This window comes from Melospiza melodia, chromosome Z (genome assembly GCF_035770615.1).
Source record: "Melospiza melodia melodia isolate bMelMel2 chromosome Z, bMelMel2.pri, whole genome shotgun sequence".
Lineage (NCBI taxonomy): Eukaryota > Metazoa > Chordata > Aves > Passeriformes > Passerellidae > Melospiza > Melospiza melodia.
Window position 1 is genome coordinate 38,083,116 of NC_086226.1, and position 21,609 is coordinate 38,104,724.

General features: G+C 41.1%; 1 protein-coding gene across 5 annotated transcripts in view; it reads left to right on the top strand.

Annotated features, from left to right (window-relative positions):
• The window catches only part of LHFPL2 (LHFPL tetraspan subfamily member 2), a 119,589-nt gene extending 100,850 nt beyond the window's left edge, over positions 1–18,739 (top strand). For 4 of the 5 annotated variants that reach the window (XM_063180491.1, XM_063180490.1, XM_063180492.1 and 1 more), the window contains 2 exons: positions 85–865; positions 14,279–18,739. In XM_063180491.1, the coding sequence (XP_063036561.1) occupies positions 436–865; positions 14,279–14,535 (687 nt within the window). In that variant the 5' untranslated portion in view covers positions 85–435 and the 3' untranslated portion in view covers positions 14,536–18,739. The remainder of the gene's footprint in view (positions 1–84; positions 866–14,278) is intronic. The other variant, XM_063180495.1, reaches the window with a different exon arrangement.
• Positions 18,740–21,609: the final 2,870 nt, after the last annotated feature.

The window sequence follows — 21,609 nt, forward strand, 5'->3', positions numbered from 1 at the left end:
GTGAATCTGTGCCAGATCTTGGTTTGTTGTGGGGGTGGAAATGACTTATTTCTCACTGCTGATGTGTTTTCTCTTTTCTTGTAGGTGTATGATATCAAACAGTGGGCAGTCCTTGTAGCCTCCCCCACCAGCCTGCAGTGTCATGTGCCAGTATGAATGTTAAGAAAGAAACGCATGCTTCAGAGCTCAGCATCCCAGAAAGAAAAAAGGAGGAACTAAACAGAGAGAGCAAATGATTGCACTGCTTGCAAGACTTGAGGCTGCTCACTTCTTCTCCTGAGAAGCTTCATCTTGGCCTTTGTGAGAGAGTTGGGAAAGTAGTCAGAGCAGCCGCAGTGATATTCTTAGAGTCCTTTTCCTTTTTTAATTTAATTTTTTCTCCCTTGTGTCTGGATTTTAAGTGTGCTGCACTGATCACAAGCACTGGACATCAATATGTGTCATGTCATTGTAACGTGTCGGTCGATGCTATGGACTCTCCTGAGTATCGTGGTGGCTTTTGCAGAGCTCATTGCCTTCATGAGTGCAGACTGGCTGATTGGCAAAGCAAAGCCTTCCAGCTCCGAGGAGGTGGACAACAGAATGGGGGGACAGCAGGAGCCCTACCGTCCAACGCTGGGCATCTACGGGCGCTGCACCAGGATCTCCCACATGCAGTTCTCCAGACGAGACACGCTTTGTGGTCCTTACGCTGAAAACTTCAGTGAGATTGCCAGTGGGTTCTGGCAGGCAACCGCTATTTTCCTAGCCATGGGAATCATGATTCTCTGCACCGTGGCATTTGTGTCTGTCTTTACTATGTGCGTGCAGAGTATTATGAAGAAAAGCATTTTTAATGTCTGTGGGCTGCTACAAGGGATTGCAGGTATGTGCACTTTGAGAGCAACTAAACTTTTAATTTTGGGGTGATTCAGATGAAGAAACATAGCAATTCTGGCCTGCTTGCAGACAAACTGCATTAGGCAGACCTAAAGTGATTCTATATGCTGGTGTTTATTCAAACATAACTGAAATTTATAGCTACACAGCATGTAATACATTGACATTGGCAGCAGAATTGCAGCATAATGTGTGCCAGAATGAACTGACCAGTATTCTTTTGTTTGCTGTTCATTTTTTTCCCCTCTGTTTGAATTTCTTTCAGTTACAAAAACTTCTGTCCTTTGCTACCAGCAGAGAACAAAGTTAATACTCATATTAAGGCAGTCTATCTCCCTCTTGCTACTTTAGTAATTTTTCCATGGACTGAAGGCAGTTTCCTTAGTGTCTCAAAGGCTTCATGACTGTGGTGAGAGTAAAAAGCACTTTAGGGCTAAGAACTGGTAATAGCCGCACACCCAGTTCCTCCAGCATTTCATGTGAAGCAGCCTCCTTCAAAGCTGTGAGCCTGACAAGTGATACCTTGAGATAAACCTTTCCTTTAGCCACCTTATTGTTCAGCTGCATTTACACAGCCCAGTGAGCTTGTCTTTTTACTGTTCAAGGATCAGCTGTGCTTTGCCTGAAAAGATGAATTTGTTCTAGAGATTAGGTGTTTCTGCTTAAGCCCATAGATTTTACAGAGATTAAATGACTGTTAGTAAACCAACCCTGGACAGCTTTAGTTAGAGAAGTATTCATTTTTCTGTAGTTGCCACTGATCCCTGGGAAAACCTATCTCATCTTTTGTGCTCTCTGTGTGTGTGGTCATCTGGAGGAGGAGAATGGTCATCAGCCCTGCCTCTGGCAGCCCCCAGAGATCTGTGAAGAGGGAGGAATGAGCAGGGCCCCCTCCTCTTTTTATCTCAGGGGGCTCTTAAGCAGATGTTTTCAATTCACAAAATTATTTAATCACAACAAAAAATTAGGTTTTAACTTGTTTTGCTTGAAATGTGAATCCAGCTTTCCCCCTTCTCACCTCCACTGAGGTGGCCAAACATGTCTGTGGTGGCTATACCTAAACAGGAGATGTAATGATAGGTATTCAGACCTTTATCTGAAGCTTGATGGTTTCATTTGCTTAGTTGAGACCTAACATAATCTTATTCTAAATACACATGGGGAAGTAGGTGAAGACTGACTTTACTGCCTGCTGCAACCCTCCAAAGCCAGCATTACATGCCAGGCACTGGCTGATGCTGCCTCCTGAAGCACTACCACAGTGGCTCTCACTCTTGACTACTTCATTCATCTTCTGTATGGAAGCATAACGCTTATTTCATGTCACTCACAATGTAAGGTTTGTGCTTCTGGAGCAGAATTATATCCCTAGATTGGCTAAAGATGCTTCTGTTCATATGATGGCATACGATTAGCATTTCAGGTCCTTCAGATGGACATCACAGGTTTTGCTGTAGTCAGTCCTGGTACACAGAATTTGCCCCAGGCAGTGTGACAAGGAAGCTGCTTGGCAGTGCAGATTAAACCAGTGGAAATTGTTTCCTTTCTTATTCTATACTTCAGAATAATCCATGACTGTTTTTCCAGGAGATGCAGTTATTACTTGTTTTCTTTCGGAGGGGCATTTTTATGGGAGAGATTGGTTAGCAGCATAAATAGATCTTTGGCATGTCAGATTTGGGTCTTTTGAAAAGATAACTTTACTTACAACTCTGATACCGTCTCAAAATACCTAGTCTGTCACCTAGGATTAGCAAGTAAAAGATACTTTTATTTTAGAGTAGGATTTGGAGACCCTGCATTTGTGAGAAAATGCATGCTAAGACAGTTTAATGTTTTATTATCAATCCAGCTGTACCCAGAATAGGATTTGCAGCCTAAAACATTGAACAGTATAGTTGACAAAGCATTTTGTATGTGTTAGGGCATAGATCAGTCCTTCTCAAGCTGTACTGAGCATAGAAGCATTTCCCTTCTTAAAATTCAGATAAATGACACAGCATGAAACTGGGTAAGAGAAAAGTCACCTTACTGAAACGTTGCTGCCAGTATTTACAGCCAGGCCTCTTGTGGCTCACAGCTTGTTTTCTCAAGATTAATTTTAGTGGGTCCACTGCTACTTTTGTTCCAGGAATATTACAGCATCTGCTTACTTAGTTGCAATTATTTTCCTTTTGACTAATGGTGGCTGCTAATTTAAATTTTGTCAGCTCCTCAGTTTTGAAAAATGTTTTTTTTTTTTTTAAGCAAGTTGCTCAAGAGGGGCAGTTGTCAGCATGGCTAATTCAGACAGGCATTATGATAGATAAACTAATGTCCTGACCAGAGAGCAAGTATAACCCTGACTTAATAATTTTAAGCATAGCATCATTCTTTCTAATGTGAACAATTATGGTTTAAGTAAGTGTACAAGAAGAATTTACAAAATAATTTTGTTAATCAGCCTATATCACTACAATATTTGCAAGTATGTCAAACATCTCCTTTTTAAACATGAGATGCACACATGGTAGAGTCATCTACAGGAACTCAGGATCTTGCAGACTTATCCTCCCTTAAAATCTCTATATCTTTGTAGTAGAGATTTAATATAATTAAAAACATACAACAACCTAATTTACTCCTGGAATTCATCATGACAAAACAGTAACAGACACCAGATATATCTTTCCAGTCTAGCAAGATTAGTTGTGGATGATGCCTATGGTGAAATTACAGAACAGAAAGCAACATCTTTTCTGTTATGGCCCTTGGACAAATGTGAAAACTGTCATTTAGATCAGTAGGAGGAAGCCATACAAGTATCTTGACCATATCAGGGATTCTTTTATTATTTTTGTGGCAGAAAATGAGAAATACAAGGCCATAAAGGAAGAAAATATGGCTGTTGTTGTTTAAACTCCTGTAATTCCTTTGTTACGGAGCAAGAACTTCTACCACTTTCAGGCTGCAATGCCTCTTATTCTGCAGCTGTAGAAACAATAATCAATAGCCCTGGTTTTGTAGATGTTTGAAGATTATTTCATCTGGATAAGCACGTTTTCTCTGCATTAGAGAGTGCAGAGAATGGATACATGTAATTGAATAGATAATTACTATCCAGCAGCAGGAAGACCAGGCAGACTTTCATTTGTATGTCTTTTTAGGGAAAGTGTTCTACTTTTAGTCTGTGAATCACTTGAAATGCAGAGGCTGGAGGAGAAAGGATATTATTACATTCTAGCGGACAAGAATCAATTCAAAGTAAATTTTCACAGTAATCATGTAGCTATAGGAAGTAAATAATTGGTGATCTGGTACTGACATATATTGGTAAGTCTGTAGTGTAATTGCCTATGTATTTACAAGTTTTATTTGGGCTTGTGTACTTCACTTTGTTGCTAAGTAATATAATATAAACATAACCTAGCCTCAAAGGAGGATGGGGAGAGCTTAGGACAGAGCCTAAACCAAGTTTGGCTTTCATCTCTGATAGTTTCCTTTATGAAGTTCATAATCAGCAACTTGGCTTCCTTTTTTGGTCTCTGCCATGGCTGGGCAGACACAACCTGTTCTCCAGAGCCAGTGTCTGCCTGACTTGCAGCTGAGCCGCAATGCACCAGCAGCACCCTGGCTGCACACTAGGGGGGAAGCTAAATTAGCTGCACCAACATTATATCATCCACAGAACTTGAGCAAGCCTCTGTGTTTTTTTGTGGGGAGCTCGACATCATGTGCCTGCAAAGGCTTTGGGGAGAGCAGTGGGGAAATGGAGCTGACACATCACGAAGGCTAATGGGTTTGGGAGTTCAGTTTCTTTTACTTCTGTTTTACTGTGCTGGAGCAGGGCTGCCTTGCCAGGAACATTTACCAAAAGAAGATAAAATAGTTCCTCTTTTCTAAAATCTTTCCAGGATGCTGATGGCTTCATCTGGAAGGCCCGTCATGAGTCACCCCGTTCTCATCTCTTCTTCTGTTCACAGTCCACTAGCTGTAATGGGGCTTGACAGAAGTATGTAAAAATTGGGATGCATCTGTCAGAAGACATGCTGTGTCCCAGGTGCACACCAAGGAGTGTCTCTGGTTTTTTCAGGTGAATATATGGCTGTATTTTGCTGCCTGTGCCACTGGCATCTTTAACAGGTAGATGTCCAGTCAGCCAAAGCAAAGAGATTTGTGTTTTCAAAGGCTGCTGCAGGCAGGTCAGAGAGCATTAAGTTCCCTTGGATGCTTAGTTGAAAACATCAGGAAAACATCAGTTGAAAACATCAGAAAAAAACCAGTTGCTCTGTCTGGGCCCAGATGCTGCAGCTTTGGGCCTCTCTCTGCCACCCCAGAAGTTTCTTCTTTTCCAGGGTCTGAGAGGTTTGTTTTTTCCCCTTACTGTTGCCCTGCTCAGTCCCAAGCAATGATAGCTCTTCCACAGTACTTTCTCTTCTCAGGTGTCTCAAGAGCTCTTTTGCATTCTTTCTTCTGACCTTTTCATGATTTTTCTCTATGACTGTCCATGTCTCCTTTTCCCTTCTTGGTATCTTGGAGAGTTCCTCCATCAGGAGCTGCTGCAGGACCTTGGCAACAGTTCAGTGCCAGGAGTACAACTTTACCCTCAAATGTAAAGAAACTTCTCTGCAGCTTTCTAAAATGAGGAGGTGAAATTCAGTTTCAAACCAGCTGTGTGTATAAGTCTGTCTTCACTGCTGAAGGAGTTTGTTTTACATCTCTTGAGCTGAGAAATTGTTCAGCCTATTATATTTACTTGGCGTCGTTTCCATTGTGGGAGGCTGGGTGATTAGGAAGGTGGCCTGAGCAGAGTTGTGATAGGAACCATCTGAAGGGGACGAGGATCTGGAGCTGCTTGTGGGGGTGGGTGAAGTGGGATGCAGCCGCAGAGGGTGGGCTCATGGTGTGTGCAGCCATGCGACTGCAGACTCCTGGCTGCTGGAAGTTGAGGAGGCCGGTGGGAGTTGTGGAGGAGGAAGCTGGGGAGGAAGTGGGAGGTCAGCCAGGCCTTTCATCATCGAGGGGAGAAAAAGCAGGAGACACAAGCTGTGGTAGAAGGGGCACGAGGCTTCTAGAGCTCTTTCATATTCAGACCATAAAATAAAAGATTACAGTAGTTGCAGCATAGTTTAGAGTATTTGTTTATAGGTGGCATCATGCTCTACAAAGGCATTATTTTGTCAGAGAAAGAGACAAACTGGTGAATAAGGAAGAAGGCACCTTGTGAGCTGATGTTGCCTGCAGGCAGTGGAAGCTGTTGAACAGCCAGGGAGCCCAAGCAGCAGGAGAGCAAAGCAAGAGTGATTTTGCCCTTGAAGGCAAGGAAGCTTCTTGTTTGTCTTTCTAAAATGCAGAGCATGCATTTTTCAAAAAGCATATTTCCTCTTTGGATTCAGCTCAGAGTTTTTCTTTCCCGATGCCAGAATTCTGAATTCTTGGGGTGGGAAGAAAGAAAAAAGGGAGGGGAGAGGGATTTCTGATGGAAATTCTGACAGTCTGAACTGCTTTTGCTGTATGTGCTATAGTGCTTCTTGTAACCTATATGGCCCAATGCCAGCATGATATCTAATACACACTTGGCTGCTGAAAGTTCAAACAAAGGGGACTGCTGTCTTGGAATATGCCAGGGAAGGAAAACTGAGTTCAAGTGCTAAATTGCTATTGAGCCTGAGGGAGACCATTAGTAACTTCAAAGAAATAAAATGCAGATTTCAGTGTTTTGTTAGATTCGGAGGTCGACTCATCTCCGGCATTATCAAGGTGGGCACTTGAAAACCAGCAGACACACAGCAGATTAAAATGAATAGAAAAATAAACAAAAATTTCAGGCTTTCAGTGATCAAGTTTGGCAGTTGATTATCTAGGCAAGCGTAAATGTCTTCCAACAAACAACGCTTAGCGTGAGAGAGACTCCCATGCTACCCACTGAGAAAGATTTTACCTGTGGTACATGTGCACACTCAGGTCTCTTACTTCTACCAACATAGGTGAAATGCTGAGCACTTCTTTACAACCCTGCCCTGGTGGTGTGGGAAAGAGTGCTGGTGACCCCAAGAGGCCCTGGGGATATCAGGAGGGCACAAGGGCTCTGTTTCTGTCAGATTTTTGGTTCTAGGCCTCAGAGCCACGACAGATGCTGCTATTTGTATGTAGAATGCAAACACAAAGAAAACATTTAAACTTAGCAAGTGCTGTGCTCTCACTCAAGCACAAGAAAGAAAGATGAAAGGAGCTCTTTCAGGAAAAGGGGCTATCTTTTGCTAAGCTTCTGTCTTTGGTGTTCCTGATGTGGTGGTGAAGGAAGTAAGTGGATTTGAGTTGTGCTTTCTTACCCAGTACAGATGTCCTGCACTGTGCTGAATAGCTCATGAAGCCACAGGAAATTCTCCCCTTCCTGCATCTCCATTTGCCTTTTCCTTCAGGCTGAGTCCTAGTTCCTCTGCAGCTCCTCTCCCCCACCCCCAAACTGAAGTTTTGTTTGTACTATGGGATCAGTGCTGAGGAAATGCAAGGCCATGAAAAAAGCAACCTGCAGCCCTTTTACCTCTGTTTAAGCTAAGGGAGGTGGTTGTTTTGGCCTCCCTTACTGAGCTATAGTCATATTTCATTCCCTTTCTGCTAAGGCAGCATGAGTGATTGGTGGTTTGGAGGCAATGGCACTCACTGGTTGAATAGCAGTGAAAAAGGTTATGGTGAGTGGTAGGGAGTAGATGGGATCTTGGTCCCTGCGTCTTTCAAGAACAGATATTTAATATGGCCTTTCTTTCCTGATTCAGAAGCCTCCTTGAATTTACCACCTAAAACTGAATTTCTCAATTAGGACCATTGACTGAACCTTTTATTGGGTCATCCTAGATTAAAAACACTCAGTGCTTTTTGGGGTTTTAAGGTAAAATGTGAGAGATGGCTGTGCCTGAGCAATGGCCCAACAAGTGGAGAGTCTTTGTTTACTTCTGTACTGCTGAAAAAATTTAAACATTTGGCTTTTCCCTTATAACATGCTTTATCTTGACCTTAATTGCCTAGGTTGACAGCCACCACATGGGAGCCCCCAGAGTGTGGTGACTTTACATGGCTGACAGCCAGGAAAGAGGCAGCAGTGTCACTTCAAGGCTTGGGACTGATTTTACTTTGAGTCTACACATTTTCTTCCCTCCCAAGTAATGGGCACTCTCACCACATGCATAAAAATTACTAAAAACTAATGGTGACTTTACCATCTCCTTTATTAAAAACAGCAGTCTGTAGGCTCACACTTCACTTCTGAGAAGTCTAAGCAGTAAGATCATACCAATATAATAAACAACCCCCTAATTCCTAACATTGAGCTAACAGACTGAGTTATTTTGTGGCTTTTTTGGGAGGGAAGTAAAACATAATGGTTGAGTGTCCCACCAGTAGTCCCCTGTGCTGTATTTCTATCTGTATTTCCAGATTGCAGCACTAATGTCATGGGAGGTTTGCATAGGTTTGGTTATAAGTATCTACTATTTGTGCAATACATGAGAGAAGAAACATGAGAGAAGGGGCCTTATTGTCTTCTTCAGTTTGGGGAGGGCAGTGATTAGGGAAATATTTTTTTCTTCTGGTATGTACAGGCCCTTATAGCACCCTGAGACAATTCTAAAGGGAAAAAGAAACCTGTGTGGGTTTTGAACCATCACCTGGTTGTAGTATTAAACTACTTCTGCCTCAGCGTAGGGTATCGCAGGTACACTGAAATCTATATATGTGAGCAGCCATCTGCAGTGATTGAAGGTATGAAGGTGAGCACTTGCCTCAGTGCACTGCCTGCTGGCAACCCTGCCCCTCTCGACAGCCATGCTTCCAACATGCCCCAAAACACACCTGTTTGTGTTAGCCTGTGTAACACAAGGTACAGGTGTCCAGGTAGGACTTTTAAAGCACTGATCATTATAATGCTATGAATTTTTCTCTTGTTTCTCATGCAGCATTTATGAGTGAGCCAGAGGCCATTTCCAAGACACTAGGGCATGCAAAATCTCTCCTTTCTTTCTGGCCAAAGACCTACCTGCCTCTGGTCAGCTGCTTGCATTTGGTGGGCCTGGCAGCCATCCAGGGGGCTGAAGAGCAGCTGCAGAGGCCGGTCTGGGGCCCTGTGCTGTGGGTACTATAAGCAGTGCTCCATTCAGCATCTCATGCTTTTCCTGTAGCCAGTGTGCAGTGCTAGAAACACCATGTCAGCAGGCCTGAGCCCATCTCTTGAGCTGATTAACATGGTATTACTGAATCACTGCACAGACTGAAGGTGTTTGTTGTGCAGCTGCCAGGTGGGAGGCTGTCCCTTCACCTGTCTGTCAGGGGGCAAAGTGATCAAAAGTGCATGAGTGGTAGGTAACCCGAGAGCTTCCCTGCTGGGTTTGTCAGGAAAAATTTGCATATGGGGAAGCCTTCTTGGCTTAAGCTACACTAGTATATTTATACAGATATTTAACACATGAAATGTTCGGGTGGCATATTGACACACGTGGAAATGTGAGCAGTAAAGGCAGGGTGCCTGGCTGATGCACTGTCCCTGGGCTGATTCTTATTCCCCTGTGGTTTTGCAGAAGATTAAAACAATCAGGATCAGTGCCACTGGGGATGCAGCCCACCTGCACTGCAGTGCAAAGCTAGTCCCTCCGTCTTTTACCCTTTTACCCTTTTTTTTTCCTCTCTTAAAATGTTGCTGCTCAGTTGTGCGGCTCCATAGGAGCCTATTGCAGTGCCACCTCATTGATCACAGCTGCTTAATTTCCTGTTTCTTCAGCAGTATTTAAAAGCTTTTTTTACTATTTTGCTAGGAAATGAGTAGATGGTTTCAGGCTTTGCAATGGAAAGTGGCTTTGTTAGTATACACTCTTGTTTAATATGGCACAACAGCAGCTGCACAGGAGACTGTCAAAACTAAATAGCATGCCTTCATTTGGCTGAACAAGCCTCTGCCCTAACTCCTGTCTCAAGGGTTGCTTCCAAGGAAGAAGAAATGTTTTCCTCAGATCTGAACCCCAGCTCATAATGTGACATAAAAATGCCCACAATGAAAGGCTTATCCATTGGTTTTCTACAAGGTTGACCAGGCAGCATTGCTGCAGTGTATAAAAACCAGGAGGAGCAATACCTTGCTGCAGCTGCAGGCCTGTAAAAGGAGAAAAGGTCTTGGCGCACAAATACAAAAAGTCTTCTCCTATAGGAGAAAGTATTAATCAACTGTCTTCTGAAATTTTTTTGCACAGTGGTGCAGTCTGCTGTGTTGATACTGATGTTCTCAGTGTGCTGTAAGGTTTTGATTTGGTGTTTTAGGAGAAAGGAGTTGTTTTTACACAATTTAAGTAAAGAATGCCTGATGTTTAATAGGCTGTTGTAATCAGGAGATACATAGTAATCTAATAGTAACATTAAAATCTAAATCTCACAAAGACGTCTTTTCAAAAGCAAGTAATTAGGGCCTGATAATAAAAGGTTATGTGAAAGATGTAAAAATGTTCTCTGCTGACAGAACTTACACCAAAGAGTTATAGGTGAGGTCTCTGGGTAAAAAAGTAATTTGAATAGTTTTCTGTTGTCATGCCTAGGCATCTGGCAGCATTGTGTGACATTCTTTCATACCTCTGTTTTGAGGACTTCTCAGAGAAGAGGTAACTGAGAACTGGCAACAACTAACAAAAAGGAAATTTTGAAAAATAATCAAACTGATTTCAAGAACTGGGATTGTGCTGCTTAAAAAGTAGGAACAGTACACAGTATGTGTACAGCAGAAGCTGCAGTTTCAGCAATGCAGCTGTGCCCAGAGAGGGAGTTAAATCTAGAACAAGTTAAGGGAGTTAAATCTAGTGCAAGCATGAACTCTGTGGTGTGCCTGTAGATGAGCACAGTGGAAAACAGCTTGTTATGTTTTCAGAGTGAATTTGTTCCTCCCAGCAGGGTGAACAAACAGCAGTAATTCCACAGGTAGGTTGGCTGTGAATTAAAAATCATTTATTGTACAGCAGCACAAAGAACTGAAAAGATTCACTGTAGAAAACTTGTTCAGACAGAGCACTCAATTTTTATTCTCTGTTCTTTTTCTTCAGTATTGGCTTCCCTTCAAAGACACAGGGACAAACAAAAACTGATTTATTAAGAAAAATAGACATGTCTCAAGGCAAACTGTCAACAGAAGATAGTTTTTTCTCCTTGTCTCTTTGCATCCATGTTTCCAGGAGGAGAGGGGGTGGATCTTTCTGAGGGGTGTCTGACTGCAAGTGGTTGAACAGTTAAGTACTTTGGTTCGCTGTCTGCTCTTTTAGGCAATTTAGGCAATGGTTTGCACTGTTAGTGCGTGGTGGAGCATGTTTTGTTCAAGCTGTAGGAGTCATTGAGATGGGCTCTGCAGCTGTCTCTTCTGAGAGACTGGGTAGCAGGAGGCAAAGCTCCTCTTCAATTGAACACTCCTTTCTGGGAGAGTCAGGAAGGGACCCTGCACAGCTCAGCCATTGCTCTGGATATGGGAGCTTTGAGCTGAATACGTGATGAGAGGCCTGTGCCTCTCCACTTCCTGTTAGCGTGAACCAGAGGAGTGCCTTTCTCTTGTGGGTATTTTGAATTGACTTAATGGAATCATCTTTATTTACTTTTCCTGTCAAGCAGGAACCTGTTATTAATGAAATAAAAAATTGTGATAAATATTAGATAGTGCTAAGAGGCTCATGAAACACTTTCTATCTGCACTGAAATGGAGAAGTAGAAAAGAGGTTTGGTAGCAAAAATACTACTTTTTTTGATTTCATTATGCTGGTCCAGTATAGGAGTTACAAAGTTAGCTGCCTGAAATCAGGTACATACTCTAACTGTATTCAAATCCAAAGTCAAGGCTTTCCTCCAGGTTTTGTTTTCATCTGTGAGAAAATATATGATGTTTATCAAAATGTGGCTTTTTATATATTTATTATATTTATATATCCAAGAACTTTCTTTGCTTTTGAAAAAAAAGGTCTAAGTCAGTAAGGTCCTAATGACTACATTTGGCAGCAGTGCTGTGCCTTTTGAGAGCCTGAGTTTTGGGTAATGGCTTTTCATCTTGGGGCATACATTCCATGAACCAGTAGCTTTCAGGAGTCGCTCAGTGCTCTAGTTTTGATAAAAAGTGATGGATGTGTCTTCTTGGTCCTGTTTGTGACACTCAGCCAGCCATAAGCTGGGTTTGCTGTTAAACACAGGCCGCCTAGGTTTGTGAGTGATGGAGTGATAAACTTAAAAACCTTCCATGTTGGCAGCAGCTATGCTGGCATTTCAGATCCTGCTTCTTAATTCAATGATGGTGATTTTTACCTACCAAAGGGCTTGTGATCGTTAGAGAGAGCAGCAACTGGCCCATACCAATGTGCAGTCAGAAAGATACATAGTGTGGTCATACTGGTTGCGCAGAACAGGAAACTAGTGATGAATAGAGGAGAAGGAACTGCTGGTGTTTAGTCTGAAATGGCTGCACGGCTCAGCAGGATGAATGCACAGCTTATCCAGGCTTGTCCAAGATAAAGCAATACTTTATACTTAATGTGTTTGGCCAACCAGCCAGGAAACACTGCATGAAATTTGTCACTGGTTCTTAAATGTAAGCAGTGATGAAATCCCTCCACAGAGAACGGATATCACTCACTAATGGATTTTGCCGCCCCAAAGAGTAACGACATTTAGGTCATTCATGCCCATGGTGTTGTGTCATCATTAGAAAAACGCTGGAGGAAGGACTTTCTTTTGTGAAATGTCTGGCATTCACAGACATTAATTTTAGACAGTTGGATGATGGTTTTTGCATTTTGTGTAAATTAACTGCTTACTAACTAGGACCCACATTGTTAGTGAGGAAAATGTCATGCATCTGGCCAAATTTCGTTGAACAAACAATTAAGGAGCCCTAACATACTGCAGAGAAGTCTAACTGCTAGTCTGACTGAATGGAAGATGATGAAAACAAGTCGTTAAACCTGTTCTTTGTAATCTCTTGGTTACAAGAAAGAAAAAAAAAAGACTGGTTTTAGTGCACAACTTTTAGCCTACTTCTAGAAGGTGACAGCACTTTTAGCAGCTGTTTTCATCAGCATACCAGGTTAAATAAAGGGCTCTAAAGAGCCTGAAATGTAAATCAGAAATATTTATGGGAACTGGAAAGCTATATTAATTTTCTGGATAAACTGACTGTATTTAAACAAAAATTGTTTTTCACAATTTTCTTTTTCTTTTAAGTAGATTTTTAAGGTAAACAGAAAGCAAATTTTGATACTGTGAGCTGTTCTTATGCTTAGCTCCTTCTTACATTCCTTGTAGGAGCGAGGTATGTGTTTAATTCATTGTGATTTTTTTAGTGCCCATAAGAAAGCACTGTAGCCACTACCATATTTAGGCATTCTGATTAAATTTCCTTTCCATGTTCAAAGACACGTGTGCAGGGACACTAATGTGACTTTCAACTTCCTTAATGAAGCCCTTCACTGTTTAGATGTCCTCATAGAGAAACCTATGAATATGAGAGACAATCACATGGGCAGAACAACTAGTCTGTGCTTTTCACTCCCAGCCTGAGGCACACCAGACTTTTGGGGATGCTTAGCAAGATGGGGAGTTGAGGCTTTTGCCCCTGTCACTACTGGGAAAGTGCTTTCCTTCTAAAGTAGTTAGTCAACTGTTTGGAGGATCCGAGGGCTACATATGCACTGGCTATGGGTACTTGGATCTGCTTGTTTGAGGCTGACTCCAGAATCCCTCTGTTATGAGAACAGCTCAGTGAACTGGCAGTATTATCTCTCTGCTATGTCTTAATGTGGCCAAAAAAGTCGAAGTGTATCTGGGTTTTTGTGGTTTTGGTTTTATTTGGGTTTCTTTTGTTTTGGTTTTGAGTGGGGTTTTTTTGTTGTCTTCTGTTTGTTTGTTTTTTTCCAGGCAAGAAAATCAATGTAGGCAAAATCCAGAGGAAGACAGGCAAATACATTTATGGTGAATGGCTAAAGAAAGCTAAATGAGGGCTAGCTAAATACAAAATCAAAAGTGAATGCAAGTATTCCTACATTTTTAAGAAGTGCAAGCATAAGCAGTAGGTGGAGATGCTTGAATATTTTGTATGCTCTGTATTTGTAGCAATAATGTGTGAGAGGAAAGGATGTACGGGGAGTACAGAGATTAAAATAAGGAATTAGCCCATTATCATAAAAAGTAAGCCTTTCACATACAACATAAATCATAGGGTAGCTTCGGATTTAGTTAAAAGCCTGCATGGCATATACTAGAGAACAATCAGTAAAGGAAGATTGGATGGATGAGATGGCAGTTTTCTCCTAATCCTGGTAAATTATGAATATTAGTGACCATAATAACAATTACTAGATGTGCTGCATCTGGTGTTAGACTGATTGTTTGTAAAACTTCTTTCTGTTTTTATTTCTAGGGCTCTTCCTTATCTTAGGCTTGATACTTTACCCTGCAGGTTGGGGATGCCAGAAGGCGATAAGCTATTGTGGACCTTATGCTTCTGCTTACAAACTGGGAGACTGCTCCTTGGGCTGGGCTTTCTACACAGCCATCGGCGGCACCGTTCTGACCTTCATCTGCGCGGTCTTCTCGGCGCAAGCTGAAATAGCCACATCCAGTGACAAAGTGCAAGAAGAAATAGAAGAAGGAAAAAGCCTTATCTGCCTCCTTTAACTCCAGTGGGGAAAAATACCAGCACCTGGATCTTTATCTGCTTTCCATTGACTGGGCAAGCAGATCTATTTACCTGTTTTTAACATTTGTGTGATTGAGCCCCATGCATTCCAACCCTGAACTACTGAAAGGGTCTTTCTTCTTTGCTGGGCAGTGAGGATCAGAGAAAGGATCCCAGGAAAGCAGAATGTAAATACTTGGGGATATTTTTAGTTTCATTCTGTGATCAGGACACAGTGGAATATATTAATCCGACTGGGGATGTGAGTAATCACATGTATATAGCAGGAATGTTGTTAAAACTGAAAAATTGTGATTAATCGGATTGCCTAACCCTCCTTGGTCACTTTGAGGAGTAATAAAAGCCAGCACATTTTTTTTTTCTTAAGCAAAAGAGAAGCCTATTTTAATGAGGCTTTGTTTCCAAGGGCTCCCTTCACTGGTGTGTATTTCTTCACCATCATCTGGTTTGGTACCATTTTCACGGAGGTGCTTTTTGGTACTGAACTTCCTAGAAGTACAGTGCCTTCTTTGATATTAATTCTATGTTGAGAGAGCAAAGCTGACATTTACACCAATCTCAAGGCATTTAGACAGTCAAGTCCTTGCCAGGTTTCTCTCTCTTGAAACTTAAAGCACAAGCTGTGTGCAACTTATTACTTAGCAGGTAAATATAGTTTCCACTGACTAGACAGAGAAGCTGTTATTAGACTGGCTCTCACCTGATTCAGATAAAACTGAAATATTTCTACAGCCTTTATTAAAACTTCTGAAATCTCAAGCAGATAACAGCTCCCCACAGCACCAGCCTTATCTGGGCTGCAGCCTCTCCTACAACTGTGGATTCCACATTGTAATTCAACATTGTACCTTTTCTCTCGTCAGTGAAACGTCATTCCCAGCCTACAGATCAGTCTGTCTCATGACCCAGACACACATGAGTCTTTAGGAAATTTAAAATTTTCAGGAAGACTTTACAAATTCTAGATGGCTGGGAAGAATTTTTTTTCTTTTTTTTTTTCTTTTTTTTTTTTGTTTGTGTAGTAGTAGAACTTTTCCCAACTAAATCAGCAGAAATTAAACAGACGTTGCCACAAATGCCATTTTTTCTCAAAGCCAGCTCGTGTTATTTGTGGTGGTTCTTCACTTACTAGAACTACTTCTGATACCAAGTTTGTAAGGTATTTTAACAAACTAAGGAATGATGCAACTGTACCATAGGAGCATTGGGGATAACTGATCTGAGTAGTTCTAATTGAATACTAGGTGAATTTTAGGCTCCTTTTCTTATTTCTTGGTAGTTTAACATCATCTAGTGACAATGTTGCTTCACTATTACACAGAACGGAGATTCTTGGTTTTGCCTGGTCAGTCCCTTAAAATGTGTCATTAGTTATTATTAAAATCTTTACTGTCCAGGTAGGTAGCTGCTTTCAAGGCACTGCTGATGTGCTTCACAAGACAAGAGCTGTTCAGCAGTCCTGGTGGCGGGCCCGGGGCTGCCTGGAGGATTGGCAAACAGAGCTGGGGTCCCCTTCCAGCACCTACTGCCCACCACAGTGAGAGAGCAGCTGCAGCCTGTGCCTCTGTGCGCATGGCACCTGCCTCCTGTGCGCTGGACAGATACACAGGTGACCTCGGAGATGCAGTGCAACAAGGTCAACTTCCGCCTTTATTCAAAAAGGGATTGTTTTAACCCAGCCTCTTCTTGCATTCACCTGCTCCTGCAACCCCCATCCACCATCTTCTACTTTAAAACAGGGAACTCACTGTTCTTTTAAATATTGAATTTAAATCCCCTCCAAAAGTTATGGTCTGGGACCAACTGCCTGCAAAAATCAAGATTTTAATGAAGCAAAATTACCAGCACAAAGTGATGCTTGAGGGTGAAAATCAGAGCCGACACACCCTGTCCAGACCTGTGTCCTCATTGGTGTTGCCCCATACACATCCCCCACACTTGAAGGACATGCACTGGGCTTGTACCTGGGGTTCAGCAAGGCTTCCTCCAGGCATCCCTCCTGAGCCCCTTCTGGAGCATGCACTGAACCTGGGCCACCAGCTCAGCTCTGCCCTGCCCTCGGGGCCCTGCAGTTGGAAAAGAGGGGGTAAGCAGTTGTATGAGTACCATATAAACCAGCTAAAAATTAATTACCAAACAGATGTATGGTTTTAGCTTCCTTAGGTAGGTAGCAATCCAAAGTCCAGGTCACCACTGCCAACAAGTCTTGACACAGTATTAGGGTGAAAAATGCTGCACTGGCTTAAGCACTTGATTAGCCAGAATCAGGTCAGGTTAGTCCTTACAAAGGTTGAGAGAGCATACTCTGCTCGAGAAGTAAACAATGAACAACCTTCCTTCATGTTACTAGCTGACATCTGCTGTGATCCACATGATGCTTAAAAAAATTCAATAGTACATTTTGTTTGGGTTTGCTTTTTTAAGTATTAAAGAGATTTTCAGTGGCACATTTTGCTTTTGTTTGCATTCGTAACCAAGAAGAACCAGCTTTTCTGCTTGTTGCTGGTATATTATCAGCTTGCTCTGCAACAGCATAATTACCTAACTTGCAAGAATATCCATGTTCATGTAGTACAGATAGAAGACAGGCTGGGAAGAAATACAGAGGAGAAATAATGAGAATTTCTTTTCTCAGGGTTCTGTTTTTCTAGCAAGTGATAAGGTGGTATATATAGTGATTTTTTTTCCTGGATGAGGTTTTCAGGTGCAGGGTGCACTCATTAAATTTCACAGCTGTTTAAATTGCTCCTGAAGTTCACCTCAGCAGCAGCTTTTAAAGGCACTCTGGGAAAAAAAAACCAAAATCAGCTTAAAGCTAATTTAATTGATTTCATGAGGGGGCTGTAGAGTGTAACTGCTTCTTAATGTACATGCACTGCATAGGATCTAGAGGAATGTTCTGTGGATTCTTTAAAACCTGTGTGCCAATTAGTTCAGTTTAACTTTGTTTTGTGGTATTGAAGATTTCTTCAAACATCTGTGGTTTCATCAACTTCTTAAACTTATATCCAATAAAGTGCCATAGACCATTTTTTAAATTGTAGCATATTTAAATATATATATATATATATATACACAGACTTGTGTGAGATGTGCAATACAAGGAATGGGTTTTGGGGGTTTTTTTTGTTATTTTGCTGGTTTGGGGGTTTTTTTGGTTTCTTTTTGTTTGTTTGTTTGTTGTTTTTTTTTTTTTTAGTTTTTGCTTTTAAACAAGTGATTGGAAAAGGGACTTCCCAGGGAAGAAGTGTCTGGAGTTTGATGGTGTGGATATTGCCTAATGCAATAAAATCACTGATGTTGAAGATCAATACAACAGTAGTAACAGCAGCTTGAAGATTTAACAAAAATATCTTCTAGATTGATTTGAATTACTCAGAATAGAGAGTCCCACTTTCAGTGGGAAGCTGTGTCCACCTCTTGCCATTAACACTCAAAAAGCTGAAAAAGCTCAGCAAGGTTTCTTAGTGTGCTTTATTTGTAATGTGGCACTGCAGAAAACATTGCTACTGAGCTGTTTCTGGGTTGTCTATATCACCTCTGTATCTATTTTACTCAATAAAGTTCTCTGGATTCTGAGAAATTTTTTTTCAGCCAAATAATTTCCATTTTGCATTTTTACCGCCCCGTCCCCCCCCCCCCACTGAAGTTTCCCATATCCTAGTGGTAAATGGAGATGAGTTCAGGCCTTCCTTGAAAGCCATGGGCACTGGTGTCTACACCTCAAGGAAAGGACAGAGTCCAGCAACAGCAGAGCAGGGCAGCAACGCATACACAGCTCCTCGGTATAGGAAGAGTGGCTGCAGCGATCCAGCTAGAGTAGGTTTTGAGCCATGGTTTATTTGTGGTACTGTTTTTCTGTTCTTGACTCACCACTATGTATATTTGTTAGCATGAATGATGTACCTAATGTCTGCTTTTTAATCTAAATTTCAATTAAATGTGAGTTTTTGAATTTTTAACAGGAGTCTGACTACCTTAATGCAAACATATTGGACAAGTTGAGCCAAGGTGAGCTTTGATTGTAGCTTTAATAGCATTTAAAATCCCAGTCCAATGATGTATTTCAGATTCCCATCTGACTTAAACATTTATTATTGCTTACTGATAAGAAGTATGTGATCTGAAATTGTAACTATGTGTTATACAATACAGTTGCATTAAAGAGACTTTCTAATTGAATATAGCTCTGACAAAATGTGTTTCATTTTGCAACTAAAGCACTGCATTTCCTTTTTCATGAAAAAAGGTAGTAACAGTTCTAAAACAAATATTGCTTCATCACACACAGATTTTTAAAATTATGTTTGCCACAATGTGTTTTGGCTTTCAGTTGTGAAGTGACTAACACAAGAGAAAGTGTTACAAAGCCAGTCAATAGCAGGACCAGGAGCACGGCTTTCAGTAGTTTAAAGAAAAGTTAGCATGTCACTTATTTGTCAGTTGCAAAGGTCCACTTCTATTAAATTTATATATAATTATTCATGTGTAGTTTAATTACACTTCCAACAGTTCCTTACTTCTGAGAAGTAGCTCTTAGTTACGGCTTGGAACATCTAGAAACCTATAGTCCAGAAGTTAGGGGATAGATGCCACTGAATGCACCACTACCACCATCAATTTATGAATTTCAAAACAGGTATAGATAGAGCACTTAGTCTCCAAATATAAAACACTGCTTAAAGAAATTATGAAGTACTGACCTGAACAGCTAAAAATATTACTTTCCTTTTTCAGTGAAGTTAATGGAGTTGGCAGTAGCACAGAGTCCAGGTCTCCAGTTGTGTGTATTGTTACACTTTTCCGTATTCTTGTAACTTATTCTCCAAGCTCCAGCTGGGTTTAGAATAGTGGAGTAATCACTAAGTGGATGTCTATTATCAGATTGACAGGAATATAAAGATGTGGTGTTGTCTTGTTCTGCAGTTCACTGAAAGCTCGTTTTCAAACAAATGCCTTTTACTTGGAATATCTTCATATCAGTGAAATTATGAGAGCGTAGGAATCATATCTGGCTTAAAGTATCATTCAGATGTGGTGGGATCAGTAACATGGTCTGACCAAGGTAAAAGAAAAAGAATGCCAGATTTAATCACATAGGTCTTAGGCTGGGGTCAATGATCTCAGGAATATTTAGGTCTTTTCTATCCTAATTGATTCCATGATTCTGTATTCTGACAACTTCTGGTTGTTCTCTTAACTTGGGCAAAAAGTGTCACCCCACTGCCCAACCCAGGATATGTATTTTTTCTTTGAAAACATCATGTGCTCCTCTAAAAAGAACATCATGCATTCTTCTAAAAAATACAGCCACAGCAAAGACAACACTTCTGCACTACAAAACAGCAACCATGTTTTGGCATGTGTACAATGACTACAGCTCAGACGTACACAATTCTTTAATTAGGCTAGAAACATGATAAAATTTACTAGCAGCATTGCCAGCTGGAACAGTGGCAGAGCAGCTGATGCCACAGAGGCACCAGAGGTCAGAGGCAGCTGTTCTGTACAGTGGTCTGGGCTCCAGCCAGTATTGCCTACCCAACTCCAGCTGTACAGGGTCACAGAGCAGAAAAGCCGAGTGCAGGGCCACAAGTAACTGACGCCAGTCTGTCTTCCAGGCCTGCACCAGCCCTGTTTTGACTAATACAGCCTCAAACTTTATTAATAAAAATCAGTCCCAAATACTTCCCATCTCTCCTCTCAAGCTGGAGGTTTCCCTTCTTAAATCATGGATATAAAGTACAACCTGGTATTCTCGATGCTGTGAAGAGCAGCTCCTCTGTATTGAAGTATTTTCCTTCACATCTGAGTGTAATGTAACAGGAACATGAAGGAGCACTCACCAAAAGCAGGACAGTACACTTATTTTTATATATATATATATATACACATACACTCATTTCTTAGTCAACAGGAAGCTCCAAGTGTATTGAGAGACTATTGAAACCACAACTGTTCCATGTAATCACTTTCATCCAACAAAAAGCATTATTTTAGTTGAGCAGTATATTCTTCCGTTAAACCGCTGGAATTTTTTTTTTTTCCAGAACAAAATGTATGGCAGCATGAGCCACAAGTTACACATCCCTATCAATGCCTTTTTTCTTTTCCCGTCAGTATCATGTGACATCGTACCTAGTTTAATCCTTGTATAAAGTTTCACTGGCTTTTGCTGCTGAGCTAGATCTGCACTACTACGTTTGCCAATTTTCCTGATTTTTCTAATTATGAAAATAAAAGCTACTTGCAGACATAAAATTAATTTGTAGGAAAAAAGTACAAACTAATGCATACATGTTTTAATGAAAAACCTAATTAATTATGTGACCTACTGTGCCATACTACAGATTAATAACCAGAATATTACTTTTTAGGTGTGTGCCTTTTCCTTGGGCAGAAATATCTTCCCAGAAGTATCACTGAGTATTTTTAAGTACAGTTCTCTTGACCCATGCTTTTCTGTCAGTGTGTGGATGCTTTTCCAACTCCATGCTTACAACTTCTTGAGGGAAGTAACCTAAGCAAACCAGAGGAATTACGTCCCATGAAGAGCACTAAAATTGTGTAATAATTCTAAACATAAAACATGACTGGATCATACGGCACAACCATGCTTACATTTACAAGAAAGTACAAAACTTCTTCCTTCAGTCTGCTGACACTGCCATTCTAGATCTGTAAATTACAAAGATCAAGTGGATGAAGAATGTCAATACTGACTGATGCATGCATGTGAAAATGTCTTCAAAAACACACGTCTGCCATCTCCCAAAATAATCCTGACCATACCTCAGAGCACTGTTCACTGTATCAGTGCATGAATATGCATCACGTATTTGCAAACTTACCTACATCGTCACTCAGCCCTTCAGAGGAAACCCAGGAGTAAGATGAGTACTAGAGAGCAGGTGCTGCAACTGACATTACATGAAAAAAAATCAACAGATTGTGCTAGTGACAGAAAAAAAAAGAAAGAGCAGGATGGCAGTAACACAGAAATGTTGATTCACTGGCAGAAATTAGGAAAATAAATACTACCAAGGCAAAAC